The sequence below is a fragment of the Glandiceps talaboti genome, chromosome 2 (genome assembly GCF_964340395.1).
Source record: "Glandiceps talaboti chromosome 2, keGlaTala1.1, whole genome shotgun sequence".
In the NCBI taxonomy this organism is placed as follows: domain Eukaryota; kingdom Metazoa; phylum Hemichordata; class Enteropneusta; family Spengelidae; genus Glandiceps; species Glandiceps talaboti.
This window is the reverse complement of record NC_135550.1, coordinates 207,035-228,815: the sequence shown is the minus strand read 5'-3', so window position 1 is coordinate 228,815 and position 21,781 is coordinate 207,035. Positions and strand designations below refer to the sequence as shown.

General features: G+C 35.7%; 1 protein-coding gene across 1 annotated transcript in view; it reads right to left on the bottom strand.

Annotated features, from left to right (window-relative positions):
- Nucleotides 1–3,614: 3,614 nt before the first annotated feature.
- The window catches only part of LOC144453394 (sodium-dependent multivitamin transporter-like), a 123,712-nt gene continuing 105,545 nt past the window's right edge, over nucleotides 3,615–21,781 (bottom strand). Inside the window, exons 13-15 of the mRNA XM_078144677.1 lie at nucleotides 4,716–4,821; nucleotides 4,282–4,421; nucleotides 3,615–3,783 (exon numbers count right to left, since the gene is read on the bottom strand). Of these exons, the coding sequence (XP_078000803.1) occupies nucleotides 3,615–3,783; nucleotides 4,282–4,421; nucleotides 4,716–4,821 (415 nt within the window). The remainder of the gene's footprint in view (nucleotides 3,784–4,281; nucleotides 4,422–4,715; nucleotides 4,822–21,781) is intronic.

Genomic DNA, 21,781 nt, shown 5'->3' with positions numbered 1-21,781 from the left:
TTTGTGAACCTAAAACAAACAGACTTAGATATGTTGTGTGTGCTTGTTGGACATGGAATATGCCTCCAACAATAAAGGATTGGTTGGGTATGGGGGATCATATCACGATGAAAATGGAGTCTGAGTTATGGCTTTGGACATGGAAAATTCACAAACAAAATGGCTGCCAGGCAGCCATATTGGATCGTATCACGACGAAAATGGATATGCAGATGTATGTCATAGAACACTGTCCTAATACCAACTTTGAATGAGATCTGTTTAAGCATGTCTGAGTTATGGCTTTGGATATGGAAAATTCACAAACAAAATGGCTGGCAGGCAGCCATATTGGATCGTATCACGACGAAAATGGATATACACATGTATGTCATAGAACACTGTCCTAATACCAACTTTGAATGAGATCTGTTCAAGCATGTCTGAGTTATGGCTTTGGACATGAAAATTCGCAAACAAAATGGTTGCTAGGCGGCCATATTGGATCGTATCATAAAACAAATTGACGTGCATATGTATGCCATAGTATGTTGCCCCTGTACCAAGTTTGAAAAAAATCGGTCCAGGCATCTCCAAGAAACAGCTGCGGATGGACGGACGGACGCACGGACGCACGGACGCACGGACAGATGGAACCCAATCCATAAGTCCCCGTTCCGGACTTCGTCCGCAGGGACTAACCAAAGACAACGTCGAACACAATTTTTGAAAGTGGATCTTCAAAGAGTGGATCTTAAACTGCGTACCTAGGGCCACCAAATATTCCAAAAAGAGATCTGCCATTTTATCAGTATGAAATGTTTTAATATAAGGAACAAGATGTAAATGAGATCGAGCGCCTCTTCGGAGTCACTACATGCAGCATAGCAGGCGACCTCTCATTGAATGACTTTCCGTCTTTTCTTTTGAGTTTCACTCGCTGACATTATAACTGCGTCTTGCTATCTTCAAATGAAGGAGACTGTCAAGACTACTATTACTCGTGGAAAATGCACAGTAAATGTGTGCATTTCTTTTGTACTTTCCTGCACAAAGAATTTTTAATTTGCTGCAAAAAGTTACAATTTTTATCTCGACACATTTTTATTCAAAGTTAAGCCAGCGTACAATAGAGATATTAGATACATATTAGCAAGGAGTCAGTGTACAGTCACTTTAGTGAACCATCAATTTAAATCGTGCATGCAAGGAATCATCATGTAAATAACGATTTTAATAACATCGCTATGTATTCAAAAAGTAGCGTTTTTCTATCTTTTTACAATTTGTTATGGTTAATGTATGTACTGAATTATATTGAAATTGAAGCATGCAGTCGTAAGATATAGCCTAATTACCAAGAATCATTAATTATGCAAATTATTCATTAACACTGAAAGGTACACCAACAAGCTTTACAGGACATATGCAATTGTTATGGTTAACGTGTGTACTGAATTATATTGGAATTGAAGTATGTTTTCTTAAGATATAGCCTAATTACCGAAAATCATTAATTATGCAAATTATTCATTAACACTGTACGGTGCATCAACAAAATTGATAGGACATATGTGTTTTCTTATGGTTAACGTATGTACTAAATCATGTTGAATTTGAAGTATGTATTCTTAAGATATAGCCTAATTACCAAAAATAATTAATTATGCAAAATATTCATTAACGCTGTAAGATACCATCAACGAATTTCATAGGACAAATGTATGTTATGTTTAACGAATATACTAAATTATATTGAAATTGAAGTATGCAGTCTTAAGATATTGCATAATTAGTTGATTTCATTAATATGCAAATTTCTCTAATTAAACATTAACAGATCTTGCTCAAAACCTAATCAGGTCCCGCTATTACCCTAAAGATTATATAGCCCAAATTTCATTACAATTGAGCCAGCCGATTTTTAGAAAATGGTTTCACAGACATACAGACAGACAGACAGACAGACAGGCATTCCCCTTTTAATACCTCCCGTACCCTTACGGGAGGTAAAAATAACACCAATGGCATTGTAGCACAACTGTACAGTTTTGGTATTTATGTTTACCATATATGCCATCATTTGGCTGTTGCTATGGGTGTGGTCTTGTTACTAGGCATATTTGCATACATTTTGGAATTGTTATTCACTTGCCCATTCATTCCTGTTATATTTGCAATGGACGCCATTTGGCTGTAGCTATGGGTGTGGCCTTGTTGCTAGTAATAATTGCACTCATTGTCTGTGTTTGTAAAAAACTAAAGTCAAAACTGCTGGACTGATTGCCATGATATTTGGTGGATGTATTACCTTGGGTGTCTAGTTGGAAAATTCTTCAAATCAAAATGATCTTACCACCGGTGTGATTTGGTCAAAAAATTCAAATTCAAAAGCTACTGGGCAGATGGGTCTGAAATTTGGTGTGAACATTCTTAAGGGTGTTTAGATTAAGGATTGTTCATCACATGACGATGCCATCAGTGATATGCAAATTACAGCTAAAATGTGTCTCTTTGGTAAAAATCTTTAATTCCTAAACTACTCAGCAGCTCAGATTAGACTGAAATTTAATGGAGATGCATCTGGGGGTGTATAGACGAAGCAATATTAAGCATATAATGATGTCATCAGTGATATGCAAATTAGGTAATACAAATGTGAATTTTGGTCAAAAACATATCTCAAAAAGTACTCGGTCAATGAGACTGAAACTTGGTGAGATGCTTCTAGAAGTGTTATTTTTTGCAGATTTTGTCAAAGATTTTGGAAAATTGGCCCTAGTAACCTTGACCACGCCCATAGCAACAGCCAAACTGGTGTATTTCACAAAGATAACAACAGGGATTCTTCGACAAGTGAACATTCAAAAAATGTATGCAAACATGCCTAGCCTAGCAACAAGACCACACTCATGGCACAACAGTTAAATGATCACAGATATTGCACAGATAACAACAGGGATTAAGACAAATGAATAAGCATTTGAAAAATGTATGCAAATATACCTGGCAACAGGACCACACCACAAATACTTTTATGTGTTAACCTCGGTGATTTTTTATCCTTGTATTTTAATATGTACTTGTATAACTTTTTACCCAAATAAAATCATCATCATATCACACCCATAGCAACAGCCACTTGGTCATGTATATTGCAAGGATAACAGGGATTCATAGACAAGTGAATGAATATTCAAAAAATGTATGCAAATATGTCTAGCAACACGACCACACCCATAGCAATAGCCAAATGATCGTGTATATTGCAAAGATAACAACAGGGTTGGATAGGCAACTGGATAACCATTCAGCAAATGAACCCCTATACCTGGCATGGATCAGCATGTGGGTTAACATTTTTAAAAACTCCATACAGTTGTGCTGCAACGCTATTGTTGCTATTTTTAACTTTAAGTTGTTTACACACACTCATTTTGCCATGCCTATAGCACTGCTGAACCTAATAAAGAAGCAAAACATTTCTGCCATTTTCTTATAGGAGATACTACTTTGTGATGTTATACTCAAGAAATAGTGTGCATGCTTCGAGTGTTGTTATACCCAAATGTTTTATATGGCATCTACCATACATTCACACTCAGTAAAATGTGCTCATGTAAAAAGTACTAAGACTAATCAATTTTCAAAACACCAGTTATTCTTTCTCCCATGTCATACTGGTTCATACTGAATTCATCATTCATCATTATCTTATCATATAAATCACTGTCCAAATTTTCAATGATCTCCTCATCTGCTTCATTTATCTCCATGGACTTTGGTGTTTTCTTGACTTTGGGCCTGAAATGATATAAAGGTATGCATCTTACAATTTAATCAATAACTGTATTGAAAGAGAAAAGTTTCCTTTGGGATGCAATTCCATTTTTTTTCAAGGCTGCATAATTCATTGAATGTTACTACTTTTACATTATCCGCTCGATTGGATTATTGTTATTATTATTATTTTGAATTTACTCTAACATGGTCAATGTACTGCTGTAAGAGATAATACACGGTAAATGCAAATGAAGAATTGGACAAATATCACATCGAGTTCAACTTTGTCAGCACTTTTCTCTGGCTACATAAACTTCTGGTGATAAAACGATATTTGATACCATTTGATTTCAACAAAACCATTTACTCTAGGTTATCCAATAAGTGTGAATATTTCAAATGTGTGTGAACATTTACATGTAACGATAAAATATCCTAATTACATGGGTAGTATTATTTTTGTTGAGGCATCAATTTTTAGAATTCGGAAACAAACTATTCCTCACACACAGTACATACCGTAGAAACGTTGCAAGAAGCAATGGGTCAACCTTCTTGTGCCGTTCTTCTTTTATGAAACACCTAAGCAGTTCACTACATAGTATACCAAGAACTATGGTGCAAAGGAAAGTAAATGCACTATACCACATGAAGGACAACTGTAAAGAAGCAACAATTTGGTTGGTCAGAAGGCATTAAGGACAACTGTAAAGAAGCAACAATTTGGGTGGTCAGAAGGCATTATTAAGGACAACTGTAAAGAAGCAACAATTTGGTTAGTCAGAAGGAATGATGAACATAGGTAAAGACGCAACAATTTGGTTGGTCAAGTAATGAAGGAAATGATACAGCAAAAACAAGATGCAAGATTGTAATGAAAGCTATATGTAACAGCAGCAGAGAAGTAGACACAAATGTCACACTTTATTTATGGTTGAGTCTGTTCGTGTTACCTTGTAAAATGATATTACTTCATCCAACATGTCTGCATAGATAATGGCACCTACACTAACCCATACACCAAGACCAAAACCAACTAATTCACCAATCAATGTTCCCCTAAAAGTAAAACAAAAAATAGTGCCTGCAATGGTGTTGTGCACAACTGATATTGAAATCCAAGTTATTATTTTGTAAAGAAGGTATTCCTTTTAGTATGCAGATCCGCCAAGTTTGGATTTTTTAAACCAAAACTCGAGAGTTTACAGGTTTGACCAGGAAATGAAGTCATTTCTATAAACTATGGGTTCAGGAGAGTCATTTCATGATTTTACATCACCTACAATTACTTGTAATTTTGGAGAAACATCAAGTTGATCTTGTGCCTTCATAGGGTGTCTTTGCTGTGGGACATTGCATCTTGGAAGTCAGCAGAATATATTGCACAATGAATATTTATGAGTGGTGTTTTACACTGATGGGTATTGGCATACATACTTACATACATACATACATACATACATACATACGAATGTGCGCGCGCACACACACACAATTCTTGAGACCTAAAATACTACCGAACATGACAGGTCAGTTGTGCTAATATTTAAAAAAAAAGAACTTTTTTTTCCTTACTACGCACTGGCTTTGTATTCATTGCACTAAATACTGCTACATACTGATTTGAAATTGATTGTGCTGTCTGAAGTAATTTTCAATTCTGGTCAAGTTAGAATGGGTGTCAGGATGGCGGTATGATGTCTACATTGAATTATTAATGATCTGGCCCCCAACCAGTATCATTATTTTGCGGGCCGACAGGCTGAACTGCGGTTTGATCTGCAGGTCGATTTGCGGGTCGTTCAAAACAAAACTTATTTGAATAAAATCAACCAAAACAAATATAAGCTTACAAAAAATAATGACAAATGAATTCATATACATGTAGTAAATAATCTGTATGAGCACATAAGTATTCAGTCAATTCTATGGTAATCATCCTCACTATGATGATGATTGGTTTAGTAATGACATGACAGTACAGGAAGCTGTGTTGTGACAATAATAGAGACATAATTACTGGATGTACTGATTATTCAATTATTTAGTTTCAAGACTGTGGCTATTCCACCATTCCTTTCTGTTCCTTGGTGATGTAACTAGGGCCTAACTACTGATGTAGTGTCCTTGTCATCTTACTGTGGACAGGCTAGTGTGTTGGAGCCGTTGTGTAACTAGTCAGACTAATTTGATTGTATAAGATAGATTTCAGCCATAAACTTGACTTAATGTTTTCAAAACAACAGGACACCACTTCCTGTTAAGAGTTGTTTGAGAGATAAGTTGGTCTACAGTCATCTCTGTTACAGTAAATAGTCTTATGTAATCATTGAAAGTTCTGTCATAGTGGAATTGGGATATTTTCTGAAGTCAATGCTATGCTAACTAATCATTTTTCAGCACAACTGAACTGATAAGGTTCAGTAGTGCTATAGGCATGGTGTGATGTCTGTCGGTCTGTATGTATGTGTGTATGACTTAAACTCAAAAACCACCAGACCGATTGCCTTGGTATTTGGTGGGGACATTACTTGTGTCTCGCTGGGAAATTGTTCAAAGGAAAATGATCGCATCACAGGTATGTGCTTTTGGTCAAAAAATGTGATTTTTGGTCAAAAAATTTAAACTCAAAAGCTACTAGGCAGATTGGTCTAAAATTTGGTGGGAACAATTCTTAAGGGTGTTTAGATTAAGAATTGTTCACGGCATGATGATCCCATCAGTGGTATGCAAATTAGGGCAAAAAAGGTAGTTGGACGATGAGACTGACTTTGATGAGATGTTTCTAGAAGTGATATTCTGCAGATTTTGTTAAAAATATTTTGACATAATTGGCCCTAGCAACCATGACCACGCCCATAACAACAGCCAAACGATTGTGTATTTCACAAAGATAACAGGGATTAATAGACAAATGAATAAACATTCCAAAAATGTATGTAAATATGTCTAGCAGCATGACCACGCCCATAGCAACAGCCAAATGATCGCATGTATTGCAAAGAAAACAACAGGGCTGGATAGTCAACTGGATAATCATTCAGCTAACGAACACATATCTAGTATGGATCAGCATGTGGATAAACAATTTTACAAACTGTACAGTTGTGCTACAATGCTATTGGTGCTATTTATTTTCGGGGGGGGGGGGGGGTAAATACACAAAATTGTGTGTGCAATTAACCAGAACATAGGTTCTATTGAATATTGGATGTACATGTAGTGTGTGACCTACACAATAAGTTACCCCCAAACCTGCAGCGACACACAACCCACACAACAGTTTCATTCACTTCCCCACAGCGACACGCAGTCCACAACCCACACAATATTAACACTCTAGCAGCCGGCTATGGCGCATCAATGAGGCCATTATTATGTACAACTTATTTGATTCGTCTCAAAAACTTATTTGGCAACTCGACATCTTATTTTATTCGTCTCAACAACTTATTTGCCTCCTCGATAACTTATTTGATTCGTCTAAACAACTTATTTGGCTCCTCGATAACTTATTTGCCTCGACAACTTATTTGACTCGCCTCGACAACTTCTTTGGCTCCGCGATAACTTATTTGACCCGCCTCGACAACTTCTTTGGCTCCTCCATAACTTATTTAGTCAACATGTATGATGTTCTCTTGTACGCAATATTTTAGCATCCCTAGCTCCCCTTCAGTAAATATGAGCTCTCTTGCGCAAACGTCACTTTGCGTCATACAAAATCTGCTGTTACGTCAAAGAGCATCATCAAAGTTTTGTGTAGTTTTTTGAAGAGTGACTAATGGGTTCTCACAATGTTGACCCGGAAACGCGGAAGTAAATGTCATAACCAAAGTATGCGTTCTAAATATGTTGGAGAAAGAGATCAAACAGAGCTGTCTGAGAGGAGAGAGGACATAATGATGGCGTACCACTTTATCTCGAGAAGGAAACAACAGAGTATCGGATACGTCACGCGTGTCTAGTTTGTGGAGATTACATTTACTTTGTCACAGTACAGAAATTTAAACTTTATCTAAATATTCAATAAGCTATTTATTATTCAATGTAATTGTTGTGATCTTGTCCATTATTACTGTCTGACGATCGTTCCGTGTACGTTCACGGTGACACAACACAGTAAGTGTCACTTGTGAGCTAATAGTTCTATTCAAGCATCGTCATATTCAAAATGTACCGTCAGCATTGATGATAGTTTTGAATATCGTAAATACCAAATAACACCATTACTCATGAACCATCACCATTCTTGAATAGGATTAAGGGATCAGCCAGTTCCTTCGGCCTGGGGGTGGGGGGGGGGGGCGGGCGGTGGATTGGGAAGGGGGGGGTCACCCTGTTTTTGAAATTAGCAGTGTGGGGGGGGGGGGGTCATGCTGTTTTCAAAATTGTGGATAGGGGGTCATTGTGTTTTGGATTATGATGGAAGAAAAGAATCCTTTTCTACAATGGCATATAGCCTTGTCTGAAATGTGGCACATGTCAATATTTGTTCTTCTCCCTGTTTCTTACATGAATTCTTTAATATTCCTTATTAGTTCAAGCATAACTATAAATATACATATACATGTATTACCTAGCTACCACACTAGTTACAGAACATGTTATGTAAATGCTTGGCTGTTTCACAATCAGTGCTTCACTTATATTGCACTTTGAGGCAAAAGTGAACTTGAAGGTTTTGTAATGGTAATCTTCATATAGTGTATAAAAGAAGTTAATCTAAAATGTTCCCTACTCGTCACTCTGAACTTGTCAGAAGGGATTAATACACTTTCTATTTTGGACACTACATGTTATTGACACTACAAATCACCACATCTCATCAGATTCCAGTTTCTATTATACACTCGGTATGACAATTCCTAAAGTTCTCTAACATACCGGTGACTTTACTATACATGCAATATTAATGCCACTATACCAATGTTACAGGGCCATTTTTATGTGACATGGGAAACTCATTTAAAACTTACATTTATGTTAGCTATTCGAAGCTTGGAAATATTACCTCAAAGGCAATGAATAACCTAAACATTGCCTTAATAGAAGCCAAAAACTGCAGATCTGCCAGGGGGAAACCCCAAGGACTTTCTCACCCCAGAGGTCACTCATGCATTCAACCAACAATCAGATGCACCAACAACCTTTTTACTGTCATAATGGTATTGAACTTTTCTTAAATATTTTCACCCAATTCTAATTTGAGATGATATTGTCTTTTAAAGATGTGAAATGTTTGCCAAGGTAGTCTAACATTGCCTTAAACTCCAAATCTCCCCTACCAATGATACTACCAGTAGATGTGCTGACCTTTACTACATGTATTTAATGATGCCATGCATTTAACTGTTTAACTTTAAGAACATATTTCAACCCTTAGTGTAAGTTATAAAGAATAGTTTCTGATACTAGATGGTGCTGTCTTGTAAAGCATGGATTGAGTTATTGCTTGAAAGGGTCTGAATAGCCTAAAAAATCTCTTTAAGAGTAAAAATCCTCCAGGGCTTCTAGAGGGAGACCCCCTTGGACCCCCCCCCCCCATGAGATGGACATATCCCAGTCTCAAGCTCTTCCCCTCTTACTGTCAAGATGCTATCAAAGTATATTTCAAAAGTATTTCAACCCTGTGTAGTTGCTTTTTAAATGTTGGTGTTGTCTTGTAAAGCTTGGAAATTATTGTCTGAAAGGGCCTGAATAGTCTCAAAATTGACTTTTCAGAGTAAAAAACCTCCAGGGCTTATAGACCCCATAGGACCCCCCATAAGATATATACATATTCCCTGCTCAAGCTTTCCCATACCTTTCACTGTCAAGATGCTATTAAACTCCTTTTGGAATATATTTACCCTTTGTAGTCAATAATTATAATTATGATAGTGCTAACCTGGGATCTTATAAAGTAGATGCAAGACAGTCAAGCAGTCCACACTGAGTCATGATCAAAAAATACCTGTCATGTGAATATCATGACTAAGATCACAAGTGTAATCATTAGCACATTCCTGATGTTGACTAAATTGTGTGTTTTGTTTAACTGTTAGTTGTCAGCCCCAACAATTTCCCCATAATTGTTCAAAATGTTTTGGGTGAGATATCAAGCTAACTGGTTGAATAGTCTGCACATACTTTAGTGTAGTTACACGAGTATTATACTGAGGCTCAGTACAGAGTGCAATAGTGGCAAACATTTGAGTGATAAATAACACAAATTATTATGATAAATGTCATCAGTGACTGAAAGTGAAATAGTGTTTGGAAGTTTTTATTTTTTCGAACCAATAATTTTGTCTTGACCCTTTTGAACTTTTAAGGTCATGTCCCCAGATAACCAGCTGTGAAAATGTAACAAGATTAATACATGCGATACTGAGCTGCCAAGTGAATCTGTTTACAGGGACATGATGATGAGTGATAAATGCCAATATGTTGTTATTTGGAGTTGTTATTCCCCATTCCATTTTGTAGAGTGTAAAGTTGTAGTAGTGTTTATTTTCATTTTTCAATTCCAAAATGTTTTACATTCATTGCAGGTTATGCAAGCAATAATATCCAAACTGAAAGTTGTCAAATTGAGAAACATGTAATTCTACTTGTTTTTTTTAGCCGGGGGGGGGATGTAAAAAGTGACCCTCCCTCAATTTTCTTTCTCTAACAAATGACCATGCCCTGTAAAAAGATTTCAATGAAAAACATTTTTAACTGCCTCCCTGTGGCATAGTTGTTAGGGCCCAAGATTAGTCGTCAGGAGGTCCTGGGTTCAATCCCACTAGAAACAGATAATTTTTCCCACCACATTGATAATTTTTAAAGGCATCACAGTTTGTGTTTGTATCAAAGCCTGTGTTTTGATCTATTGGCTGACCTGAAGGCCGGAACTACCAAAGCCTAGATGGAGTGCACAACTGACAACCCCAGGGCTGATTGGTCAACATCTCAACTCCACCACATTATTACCATTACTCGACAAATCCAGACAGAATTCCTTCCCTACACGAGACTTACAGTGTCACAATTCCCATCCACAGGCAGAATGGAAAGATATGAACAAACCATGCAGAGGTCAGAAAAAACTCAGTGGACATCAGAGAGGTTCCTTCTACATATTTTCCAGCATTAAAATTAAACCAGCTGATTCAGTAGCAAGTTTAATAGACACCGAGACTTTAAAAGAGGGACATCGCACCATTTCAACACAGACAGTGCAGTGGTACAGATATTTCTCATGCAGAGATAATGAGACTTTATATATAGAGATTATTAATTTGAGAAATGCACCGAGACGGACTCAACAGAATCAGGAACAGTTTACTGTTTTTACTAAACCATTGATGCTAATAATGAAAAGGTGAAGTTTTATACCGGACTTAAATTTCACGACAATAATGACTGTATTATATTCAGTCTGGTTGAAAGATACATGTACAGTATTTACTAAATTTCAATAAGTATTGTTGGCAATGACAAAACTTAGCTTGAATTTTTATTAGCTTAAAGCATAATTAGAATCGTTTGTGGCAAAGTATCCTGTTTCATCCTACCGCACTTCAGTTTTGTATCCTTTCCTGGATGCTTCTTCAGGCTGACTGATGACACTCGTGCCCATAGAGGTTGTTTTCATTACTTGTGTAATGACTCCTACTGAAAACCCCTCACTCACTTGTATTCTCTTTGGCTGAATGAAGAATTAAAAAATCTTTGGGAATTTATAAATAATGGCCACCTATGCCAGAGTCCACTGTATTTTGAGACCCACATTTAGTAATTAGAGTCAACTAAGGGTAGCAATATTAGAATAAAATTGGGCATACCTATTAATTTGTGTTGTTTTGAAATATATACGAGGCTAAAGTACTAAACACCTATCACATCAGTATGCAGACGTAGTAGCTAAGCTGAAATGTAAGTCACCAGGCGTTCATCTTATAAATAAATATTTCTAGTTAATCACAGTTGTAGTTGTTGTTTTTAAATAACCCCTCATTATCTCCTTTTAACTTTCTATTTTCACTTGTGGCCCATTGTCTTAACTTACATGTACACACAGTTATACATATGAGCATGTGTCCATATACATGGTTAGTATACTCCTTTTTAAGGATTTCTCTACAAAATCATTGTTTCAACCAGTATATTTCCATCATTGGGCTAATTTAGGAGTCTCACTCTTAGATAATACAGTACCGTCTATGTTTCACATTTTACTGGCTACATTTAAAATTAGCTACATCCCTATGTAGAACCATCCATCCACCCACCCACCCATACATTACATTACATTACATTACATTACATTACATTACATTACATTACATTTCATTACAGTACAGTACAGTACAGTACAGTACAGTACAGTACAGTACATTACATTACATTACATTACATTACATTACATTACATTACATAATGTATAGAAACATGAAATAAATCAAATTGAAAATTATATTTTAATATAAAAAACTTGCATACCCAATAAGGTAAGTATTAAATCAGAATATTACATGATCATTCACAGTCAACAGTCACACGTCAAATTCTCAGGATATAAAGCTGCAGGGCAGCAACTCAATATTCCATTCAGATGTAATGAAGGAGTTTACACAAGACTGGATCTTTCAGTCTACAGATCCTCAAGTAAAGTTCTGTAACAACAATGCAGAATGTGCTGCTCACACTAATATACTGAGGATAACTCATATGAATTCAAATTGTTCACCATCTTGATTTCCATAAGTTCTTATAGAATTCTTTGAATACAGCAGATTACCACTACGTTGAACATGCTAGACTGTTTATAGCATGGAAACGGTATAGTATGATTGCACTAAAGAAAAGCATACACACACCAAGGAAATTATTGTAGACTTTAGAAAACACAGTACGAAACACATTCCACTATCGGTTCACGGTAAACAGGTCAATATTGTTGAAATGTTTAAGTTTCTTGGTACACTTATTTCAGATGATCTTAAGTGGGGAATGCATGTAGATAACGTCGTAAAGAAAGCCCGTCATGGTCTTTTCTTTCTCCGTCGCCTAAAGAGTTTCGGTGTCAGCAAAACGATCACGGTCAAATTTTACCGTGCAGTAGTCGAAAGTATTCTCACATTCTCGTTCACTGTCTGGTATTGCAATATTACTAGTAGAGACCATGATAAGCTAAACAGTGTTGTTAAAACCGCGTCTTCAATTATTGGGGCAGACCTTCCTTCCCTTGAATCACTCTTTATCGATCGCACAATGAGGAAATCAAAATCAATAATCAAAGATGAATTTCACCCTGCACACAATATGTTTGAATTACTGCCTTCTGGGTCACGGTATAGAGCAATTAAATCACGTACAAATCGTTTCAGTAAAAGTTTCTACCCCACGGCCATACACACACTAAACAGAGTTTTTAGCAGGTCCTTAGATCAGAACATTTTTTAGTCACTGCCTTTTTATTTGTGTCTGTCATTGTATTATATCCTAGTTCTTGTATCTTTTGTGTTTTGACTACGAAACCACACCGACTTCCATTGTAAACTTTTTACGTTTATATGTGGCAATATAGTTATTATTATTATTATATCAGCTTTACAGTGATGTGTCTAAAATACTCAGGAAAGGACTCTTCAATTCTTCAGTAAAGGTATTTTTGTCTATAATCATACACACTACCTTAAAGTGGCCATACATGGATGAGGATTTATTTTGAATTGTTTATTTATAAAACAATGTTATCATGGCTTCCTTCAATGTGAAATAATACTGACCAAGTCTATGTAAGTCATTACATTGCAAAAAGCTAAAATAATGTGTAAAAAGTTTGATATTGTACAAACAATAACAAACATGTTATACATTTATTAATCTTTCAGAATTTGAGTTACAAACAAGGACTTAACATATGTTGTTTCACATTGTTTTATAAATTCAAATTCCAAAATAAATAGCCAATCCTCATATGGCCATTTTAACCCAGTTCAGTAACTGACATGTGTAGAGTTTCAATGGTTATCAATGACTGACTATAATATATACTCTTTACATAATGGATACAGCAACTGTCTTACACCGATTTTCATTGATTAACTAACACATACTCTTTTAACTGGATTCATAGACTGGGATTCAGAGACTGACATACACTAAGTTTCAATGATTGTTCAGTGTCTGACTTGCACAGAGTCACTAATAAAGTAACCAGTAGGCTTTGTCCTCAGTCTACAAATGTAGCTGTCTTTGATTTTCACAGATGCCTCAATTCAAGCTAAAATAATAATGCAGCTAAATTGTAAAAAACAGAACTTCTTACAAATAATCACCACACAAAAATATGCAAAACACAAGTCACAGACATGTCTGGTTTCGCATCAAAATGGGGTGCTTTAATAACCAGCAAGATCAGAACTAAATGTATTGATTAAACAAAGCACTCCACCTTTCTGTTACAGTGACAAATGGCAGAAAGGTACTGAAAATGGTGAGCTAGAAAATGATAAAACTTTGGAATTGCAAAACTTGAAAATTGTCTGTACACTGAGTAACTGCAACCCTGGTGAGATTGTCTGTAGACTGAGTACGTGTAACCATGGCATGGTAAGATTGCCTGTGGACTGAGTAACTGTGACCATGGCAATATTGTCTGTACCCTGATTAACTGCAACTGTGGTTGCAGTTAATCAATTATTATTGCAGTTAATTAATTTTGGTTCATCTAAGGCTTGTTTAACACCATGAGCACAGCATTCACCAAGACCAGCCATGTAATGAGTGAGCTGCTACTATCTTTCCACCAATCTCAACAATCACCCATGGATTCAGTGGTTTCTTTATCAAGTGCTGACAATACAAGACCTAAAATAAATAGATATTTTGTTAGCAGGTTACTAAAATACTGATTAGATATTTTATGCCTTTATCAAAATAAGCTATGGTAAAATATTGTTTCTATTCATCTATGGCATGTTTCACATGAAAACACCTGACACAGTGAATCTCAGTTTGTTTTACTCCATAATTTCTAGGACGAGAATCTCAAAATCAATTAAGATTAGGGACAATTGATTTATCCTCAATATTATCATGCAATACAAAAACATTACAATTACTCGGCATAGAGATGATTATTATGTAGACTTCTGTTTATATTATGCATGGAGTGCAAAGCATATTCAAACACTAGACTGCACACATGTATTCTATATTTGTTTCTTATAAAAGTGATGTGATCATTATGGGATGTATGAATGTGTGTTGAATCAGTGCCAGCTGTTTGTGTATACATGTATCTTATCAACATGATGTTTTTTTTAAAAATGATAAACAACAGTGTGATACAACAACTAAGTGAGCTCGTTAAATAAATGTGTGCTACATAGCAATGATGCTTCTTTCAACTTCAAAACTGCTGGCACAATGTAATACTTGATTGGGATGTGGGAAGGCGGAGAAGGGTGGTCCTTCAAAAATAGTGTCAGCACGTACCTTCGTTGACATTGTGAAGTGATGCTACATATATGAGGAATAGTATATAAATTCTATAGTTTATGTAGATATAACCACTGCACTTCAAATTAGTTTTCAATTGAAAACATAGGCGAAAATCTTACCTGTGGCAGTGCCTCGCCACGTGTACTAGTAGTAGTAGTAGTCGTCGTCGTCGTACGAGTCGGAGTTCATTAGCATTGTGGACATACTAACGTATTTAACACTTCTTTCAAGTTTCACCCATCCTGACACAAATTGATTGCATGCCTCTAGGATATTCCACAGATCGATATCTGATTATTGATATAAATATGGATAATAACGATGTGTCTTGTATAGTGAGATTTGTGATACTCTCGAGCAACAACGTATGGTTTCTGAGTGGTATGCATACCGTCTGATGTATTTCCGGGTCATGATACAACGGTACCTCTAGCCTACTGAAAAGTATTCTAAGAATAATGCTTGTCACTCGACTCCTTTTTCTGATGCCACAGGGTAAAGGACTAATGATCAATTTTGTACTCGCGATTTTCCGGATTTCTAATATTATTTTTTGTATATTTCAAATAAAGTTTTAAATACTGTTTCCTCTCACTGTTTTTTTCTATTTCCTACCTGATATCGATGTCTTATCTGAGTTTATCAGCTTTGCATTAATTAGTAGCTTGCTAAAACAAACTCACTATTTGCCCAAATTAACGCATTATACCGTGAGTGTAAATATCTACTGATACGACTAATGGGGGTCCGTGTATTACCATTTAGTCGGATCAGTAGATCTAAATAAACATGCCATAGATGAATAGAAACAATATTTTACCATAGCTTATTTTGATATAGGCATAAAATATCTAATCAATATTTTAGTAACCTGCTAACAAAATATATATTTATTTTAGGTCCTGTATTGTCAGCACTTGATAAAGAAACCACTGAATCCATGAGTGATTGTTGAGATTGGTGGAAAGATAGTAGCAGCTCACTGATTACATGGCTGGTCTTGGTGAATGCTGTGCTCATGGTGTTAAACAAGCCTTAGATGAACCAAAATTAATTAACTGCAATAATAATTGATTAACTGCAACCACAGTTGCAGTTAATCAGGGTACAGACAATATTTTATTGCCATGGTCACAGTTACTCAGTCCACAGGCAATCTTATCATGCCATGGTTACACATACTCAGTCTACAGACAATCTCACCAGGGTTGCAGTTACTCAGTGTACAGACAATTTTCAAGTTTTGCAATTCCAAAGTTTTATCATTTTCTAGCTCACCGTTTTCAGTACCTTTCTGCCATTTTTCACTGTAATAGAAAGGTGGAGTGCTTTGTTTAATCAATTTAATACATTTAGTTCTGATCTTGCTGGTTATTAAAGCACCCCATTTTTATGCAAAACCAGACATGTCTGTGAATTGTGTTTTGCATATTTTTGTGTGGTGATTATTTGTAAGAAGTTGTTTTTTGTGTGTAACAATTTAGCTGCATTATTATTTTAGCTTGAATTGAGGCATCTGTGAAAATCAAAAACAGCTACATTTGTAGACTAGACTGGGACAAAGCCTACTGGTTACTTTATTAGTGACTCTGTGCAAGTCAGACAGTCACTGAACAATCATTGAAACTTAGTGTATGTCAGTCTCTGAATCCCAGTCTATGAATCCAGTTAAAAGAGTATGTGTTAGTTAATCAATGAAAATCGGTGTAAGACAGTTGCTGTATCCATTATGTAAAAAGTATATTTTATAGTCAGTCAGTCACTGAACTGGATTAAAATGGCCATATGGATATGAGGATTAGCTATTTATTTTGGATTTTAAATTTATAAAACAATGTGAAACAACATATGTTAAGTCCTTTGCTTGTAACTCAAATTCTGAAAGATTAATAAATGTATAACATGTTTGTTATTGTATGTACAATATCAAACTTTTTACACATTATTTTAGCTTTTTACAATGTAATGACTTACATAGACTTGGTCAGTATTATTTCACATTGAAGGAAGCCATGATAACATTGTTTTATAAATAAACAATTCAAAATAAATCCTCATCCATGTATGGCCACTTTAAGGTAGTGTGTATGATTATAGACAAAAATAGCTTGACTGAAGAATTGAAGAGTCCTTTCCTGTGTATTTTAGTCACATCACTATAAAGCAGATATGTGTGTATGCTTTTCTTTAGTGCAATCATACTGTTTCCATGCTATAAACAGTCTAGCATGTTCAAGGTAGTGGTAATCTGCTGTATTCAAAGAATTCTATAAGAAGAACCTATGGAAATCAAGATGGTGGACAATTTGAATTCATATGATTTATCCTCAGTATATTAGTGTGAGCAGCACATTCTACATTGTTGTTACAGTACTTTACTTGAGGATCTGTAGACTGAAAGATCCAGTCTTGTGTAAACTCCTTCATTACATCTGAATGGAATATTGAGTTGCTGCCCTGCAGCTTTATATCCTGAGAATTTGACATGTGTTACTGTTGTTGACTGTGAATGATCATGTAATATTCTGATGTAATACTTACCTTGTTGGGTATGCAAGTTTTTTATATTAAAATATAATTTTCAATTTGATTTATTTCATGTTTCTATACATTATGTAATGTAATGTAATGTAATGTAATGTAATGTAATGTAATGTAATGTAATGTAATGTAATGTACTGTAATGAAATGTAATGTAATGTAATGTAATGTATGGGTGGGTGGGTGAATGGATGGATGGATGGATGGATGTACATAGGGATGTAGCTAATTTTAAATGTAGCCAGTAAAATGTGAAACATAGGCAGTACTATACTATCTAAGAGTGAGACCAATGATGGAAATATAGTGGTTGAAACAATGATTTTGTAGAGAAATCCGTAAAAAAGGAGTATACTAACCATGCATCCACCTATGGACACATGCTCATATGTATAACTGTGTGTACATGTAAGTTAAGACAATGGGCCACAAGTGAAAATAGAAAGTTAAAAGGAGATAATGAGGGGTTATTTAGAACAACAACTACAACTGTGATTAACTAGAAATATTTATTTATAAGATGAACGCCTGGTGACTTACATTTCATCTTAGCTACTATGTCTGCATACTGATGTGATAGGTGTTTAGTACTTTGGCCTTGTATATATTTCAAAACAACACAAATTAATAGGTATGCCCAATTTTATTCTAATATTGCTACCCTTAGTTGACTCTAATTACTAAATGTGGGTCTCAAAATACAGTGGACTCAGGCATAGGTGGCCATTACTTATAAATTCCCAAAGATTATTTTAATTCTTCATTCAGCCAAAGAGAATACAAGTGAGTGAGGGGTTTTCAATAGGAGTCATTACACAAGTAATGAAAACAACTAAGGGCACGAGTGTCATCAGTCAGCCTGAAGAAGCATCCAGGAAAGGATACAAAACTGAAGTGCAGTAGGATGAAACAGGATACTTTGCCACAAACGATTCTAATTATGCTTTAAGCTAATCAAAAATTCAAGCTAAGTTTTGTCATTGCCAACAATACTTATTGAAATTTAGTAAATACTGTACATGTACCTTTCAACCAGACTGAATATAATACAGTCATTATTGTCGTGAAATTTAAGTCCGGTATAAAACTTCACCTTTTCATTATTAGCATCAATGGTTTAGTAAAAACAGTAAACTGTTCCTGATTCTGTTGAGTCCGTCTCGGTGCATTTCTCAAATTATTAATCTCTATATATAAAGTCTCATTATCTCTGCATGAGAAATATCTGTACCACTGCACTGTCTGTGTTGAAATGGTGCGATGTCCCTCTTTTAAAGTCTCGGTGTCTATTAAACTCGCTACTGAATCAGCTGGTTTAATTTTATTGCTGGAAAATATGTAGAAGGGAACCTCTCTGATGTCCACTGAGTTTTTTTCTGACCTCTGCATGGTTTGTTCATATCTTTCCATTCTGCCTGTGGATGGGGATTGTAACACTGTATGTCTCATGTGTAGAGAAGGAACTGGATTTGTCGAGTAATACAACTTTGAAGGCTGACCTGTCAACATAAAACATCAAACAGAGCAATGTTGAATCATCATTTTTAATCTCAAAATGAACATGAAAAAAACCACTCAACATAGGAACCAATAGTTGAAATTGGTGACAGAATAGCTATGTAATAGAGCCCTAAGAAATAATAAGGTGTGTGTGTGTGTGGGGGGGGGGGTACTTTTTCCAAATGGGTCCTCAGGGAGGGCCATAGTTTAGAAAATGGAAATTGGTGTGAGGAGCAGAGTGGGTCTCACAGTAGTAATGGGGGAACAACATTACAAGATATTGGTAATAATGTGGTGGAGTTGAGATGTTGACCAATCAGCCCTGGGGTTGTCAGTTGTGCACTCCATCTAGGCTTTGGTAGTTCCGGCCTTCAGCTCAGCCAATAGATCAAAACACAGGCTTTGATACAAACACAAACTGTGATGCCTTTAAAAATTATCAATGTGGTGGGATCTTACTACAGAAAAATTATCTGTTTCTAGTGGGATTGAACCCAGGACCTCCTGACGACTAATCTTGAGCTCTAACAACTATGCCACAGAGAGGCAGTTAAAAATGTTTTTCATTGAAATCTTTTTACAGGGCATGGTCATTTGTTGGAGAAAGAAAATTGAGGGAGGGTCACTTTTTACATCCCCCCGGCTAAAAAAAAAACATAAGTAGAATTACATGTTTCTCAATTTGACAACTTTCAGTTTGGATATTATTGCTTGCATTAACCTGCAATGAATGTAAATTATTTTGGAATTGAAAAATGAAAATAAACACTACTACAACTTTACACTCTACAAAATGGAAAGGGAAATAACAACTCAAAATAACAACATTGGCATTTATCACTCATCATCATCATGTCCCTGTAAACAGATTCACTTGGCAGCTCAGTATCGCATGTATTAATCTCGTTACATTTTCACAGCTGGTTATCTGGGGACATGACCTTAAAAGTTCAAAAGGGTCAAGACAAAATTGTTGGTTCGAAAAAATAAAAACTTCCAAACACTATTTCACTTTCAGTCACTGATGACATTTATCATAATAATTTGTGATATTTATCACTCAAACATTTGCCACTATTGCACTCTGTACTGAGCCTCAGTATAATACTCGTGTAACTACACTAAAGTATGTGCAGACTATTCAACCAAAATTGTTGGGGCTGACAACTAACAGTTAAACAAAACACACAATTTAGTCAACATCAGGAATGTGCTAATGATTACAGTTTAAAGTCACTTGTGAGCTTAGGGACCGGTCAGTTTCTTCAGCCTGGAGGGGGGGGGGGGTGGATTCTTTAATTGGGCCGACAAAAAGTCACTGACCCCCTTATCTGTAAAACCAAAAACATGCTGACCCCCCACCCCCCATATATATATATATATATATATATATATATATATATATATATATATATATATATATATATATATATATATATATATATATATATATATATATATATATATATATATGATATTCACATAACAGGTATTTTTTGATTATGACTCAGTGTGGACTGCTTGACTGTCTTGCATCTACTTTATAAGATCCCGGGTTAGCACTATCATAATTATAATTATTGACTACACAGGGCCAAAAGGAGTTTAATAGAATCTTGACAGTGAAAGGTATGGGAAAACTTTAGCAGGGAATATGTATATCTCATTGGGGGGGGGGGGTCCTATGGGGTCTATAAGCCCTGGAGGTTTTTTACTTACATCTTGACAGTAAGAGGGGAAGAGCTTGAGACTGGGATATGTCCATCTCATGTGGGGGGGGGGGGTGTCCAAGGGGGTCTCCCTCTAGAAGCCCTGGAGGATTTTTACTCTTATAAAAGCCATTTTTTAGGCTATTCAGACCCTTTCAAGCAATAACTCAATCCATGCTTTACAAGACAGTACCATCAAGTATCAGAAACTATTCTTTATAACTTACATAGGGTTGAAATATGTTCTTAAAGTTAAAAAGTTAAATGGCATCATTAAATACATGTAGTAAAGGTCAGCACATCTACTGGTAGTATCATTGGTAGGGGAGATTTGGAGTTTAAGGCAATGTTAGACTACCTTGGCAAACATTTCACATCTTTAATAGACAATATCATCTCAAATTACAATTGGGTGAAAATATTTAAGAAAAGTTCAATACCATTATGACAGGTTGTTGGTGCATCTGATTGTTGGTTGAATGCAAGAGTGGCCTCTGGGGGTGAGGGAGTCCTTGGGGTTTTCCCCCTGGCAGATCTGCAGTTTTTGGCTTCTATTAAGACAATGTTTACGTTATTCATTGCCTTTGAGGTAATATTTCCAAGCTTCGAATAGCTAACGTAAATGTAAGTTTTAAATGAGTTTCCCATGTCACATAAAAATGGCCCTGTAACATTGGTATAGTGGCATTAATATTGCATGTAAAGTAAAGTCACAGGTATGTTAGAGAACTTTAGGAATTGTCATACCGAGTGTATAATAGAAACTGGAATCTGATGAGATGTGGTGA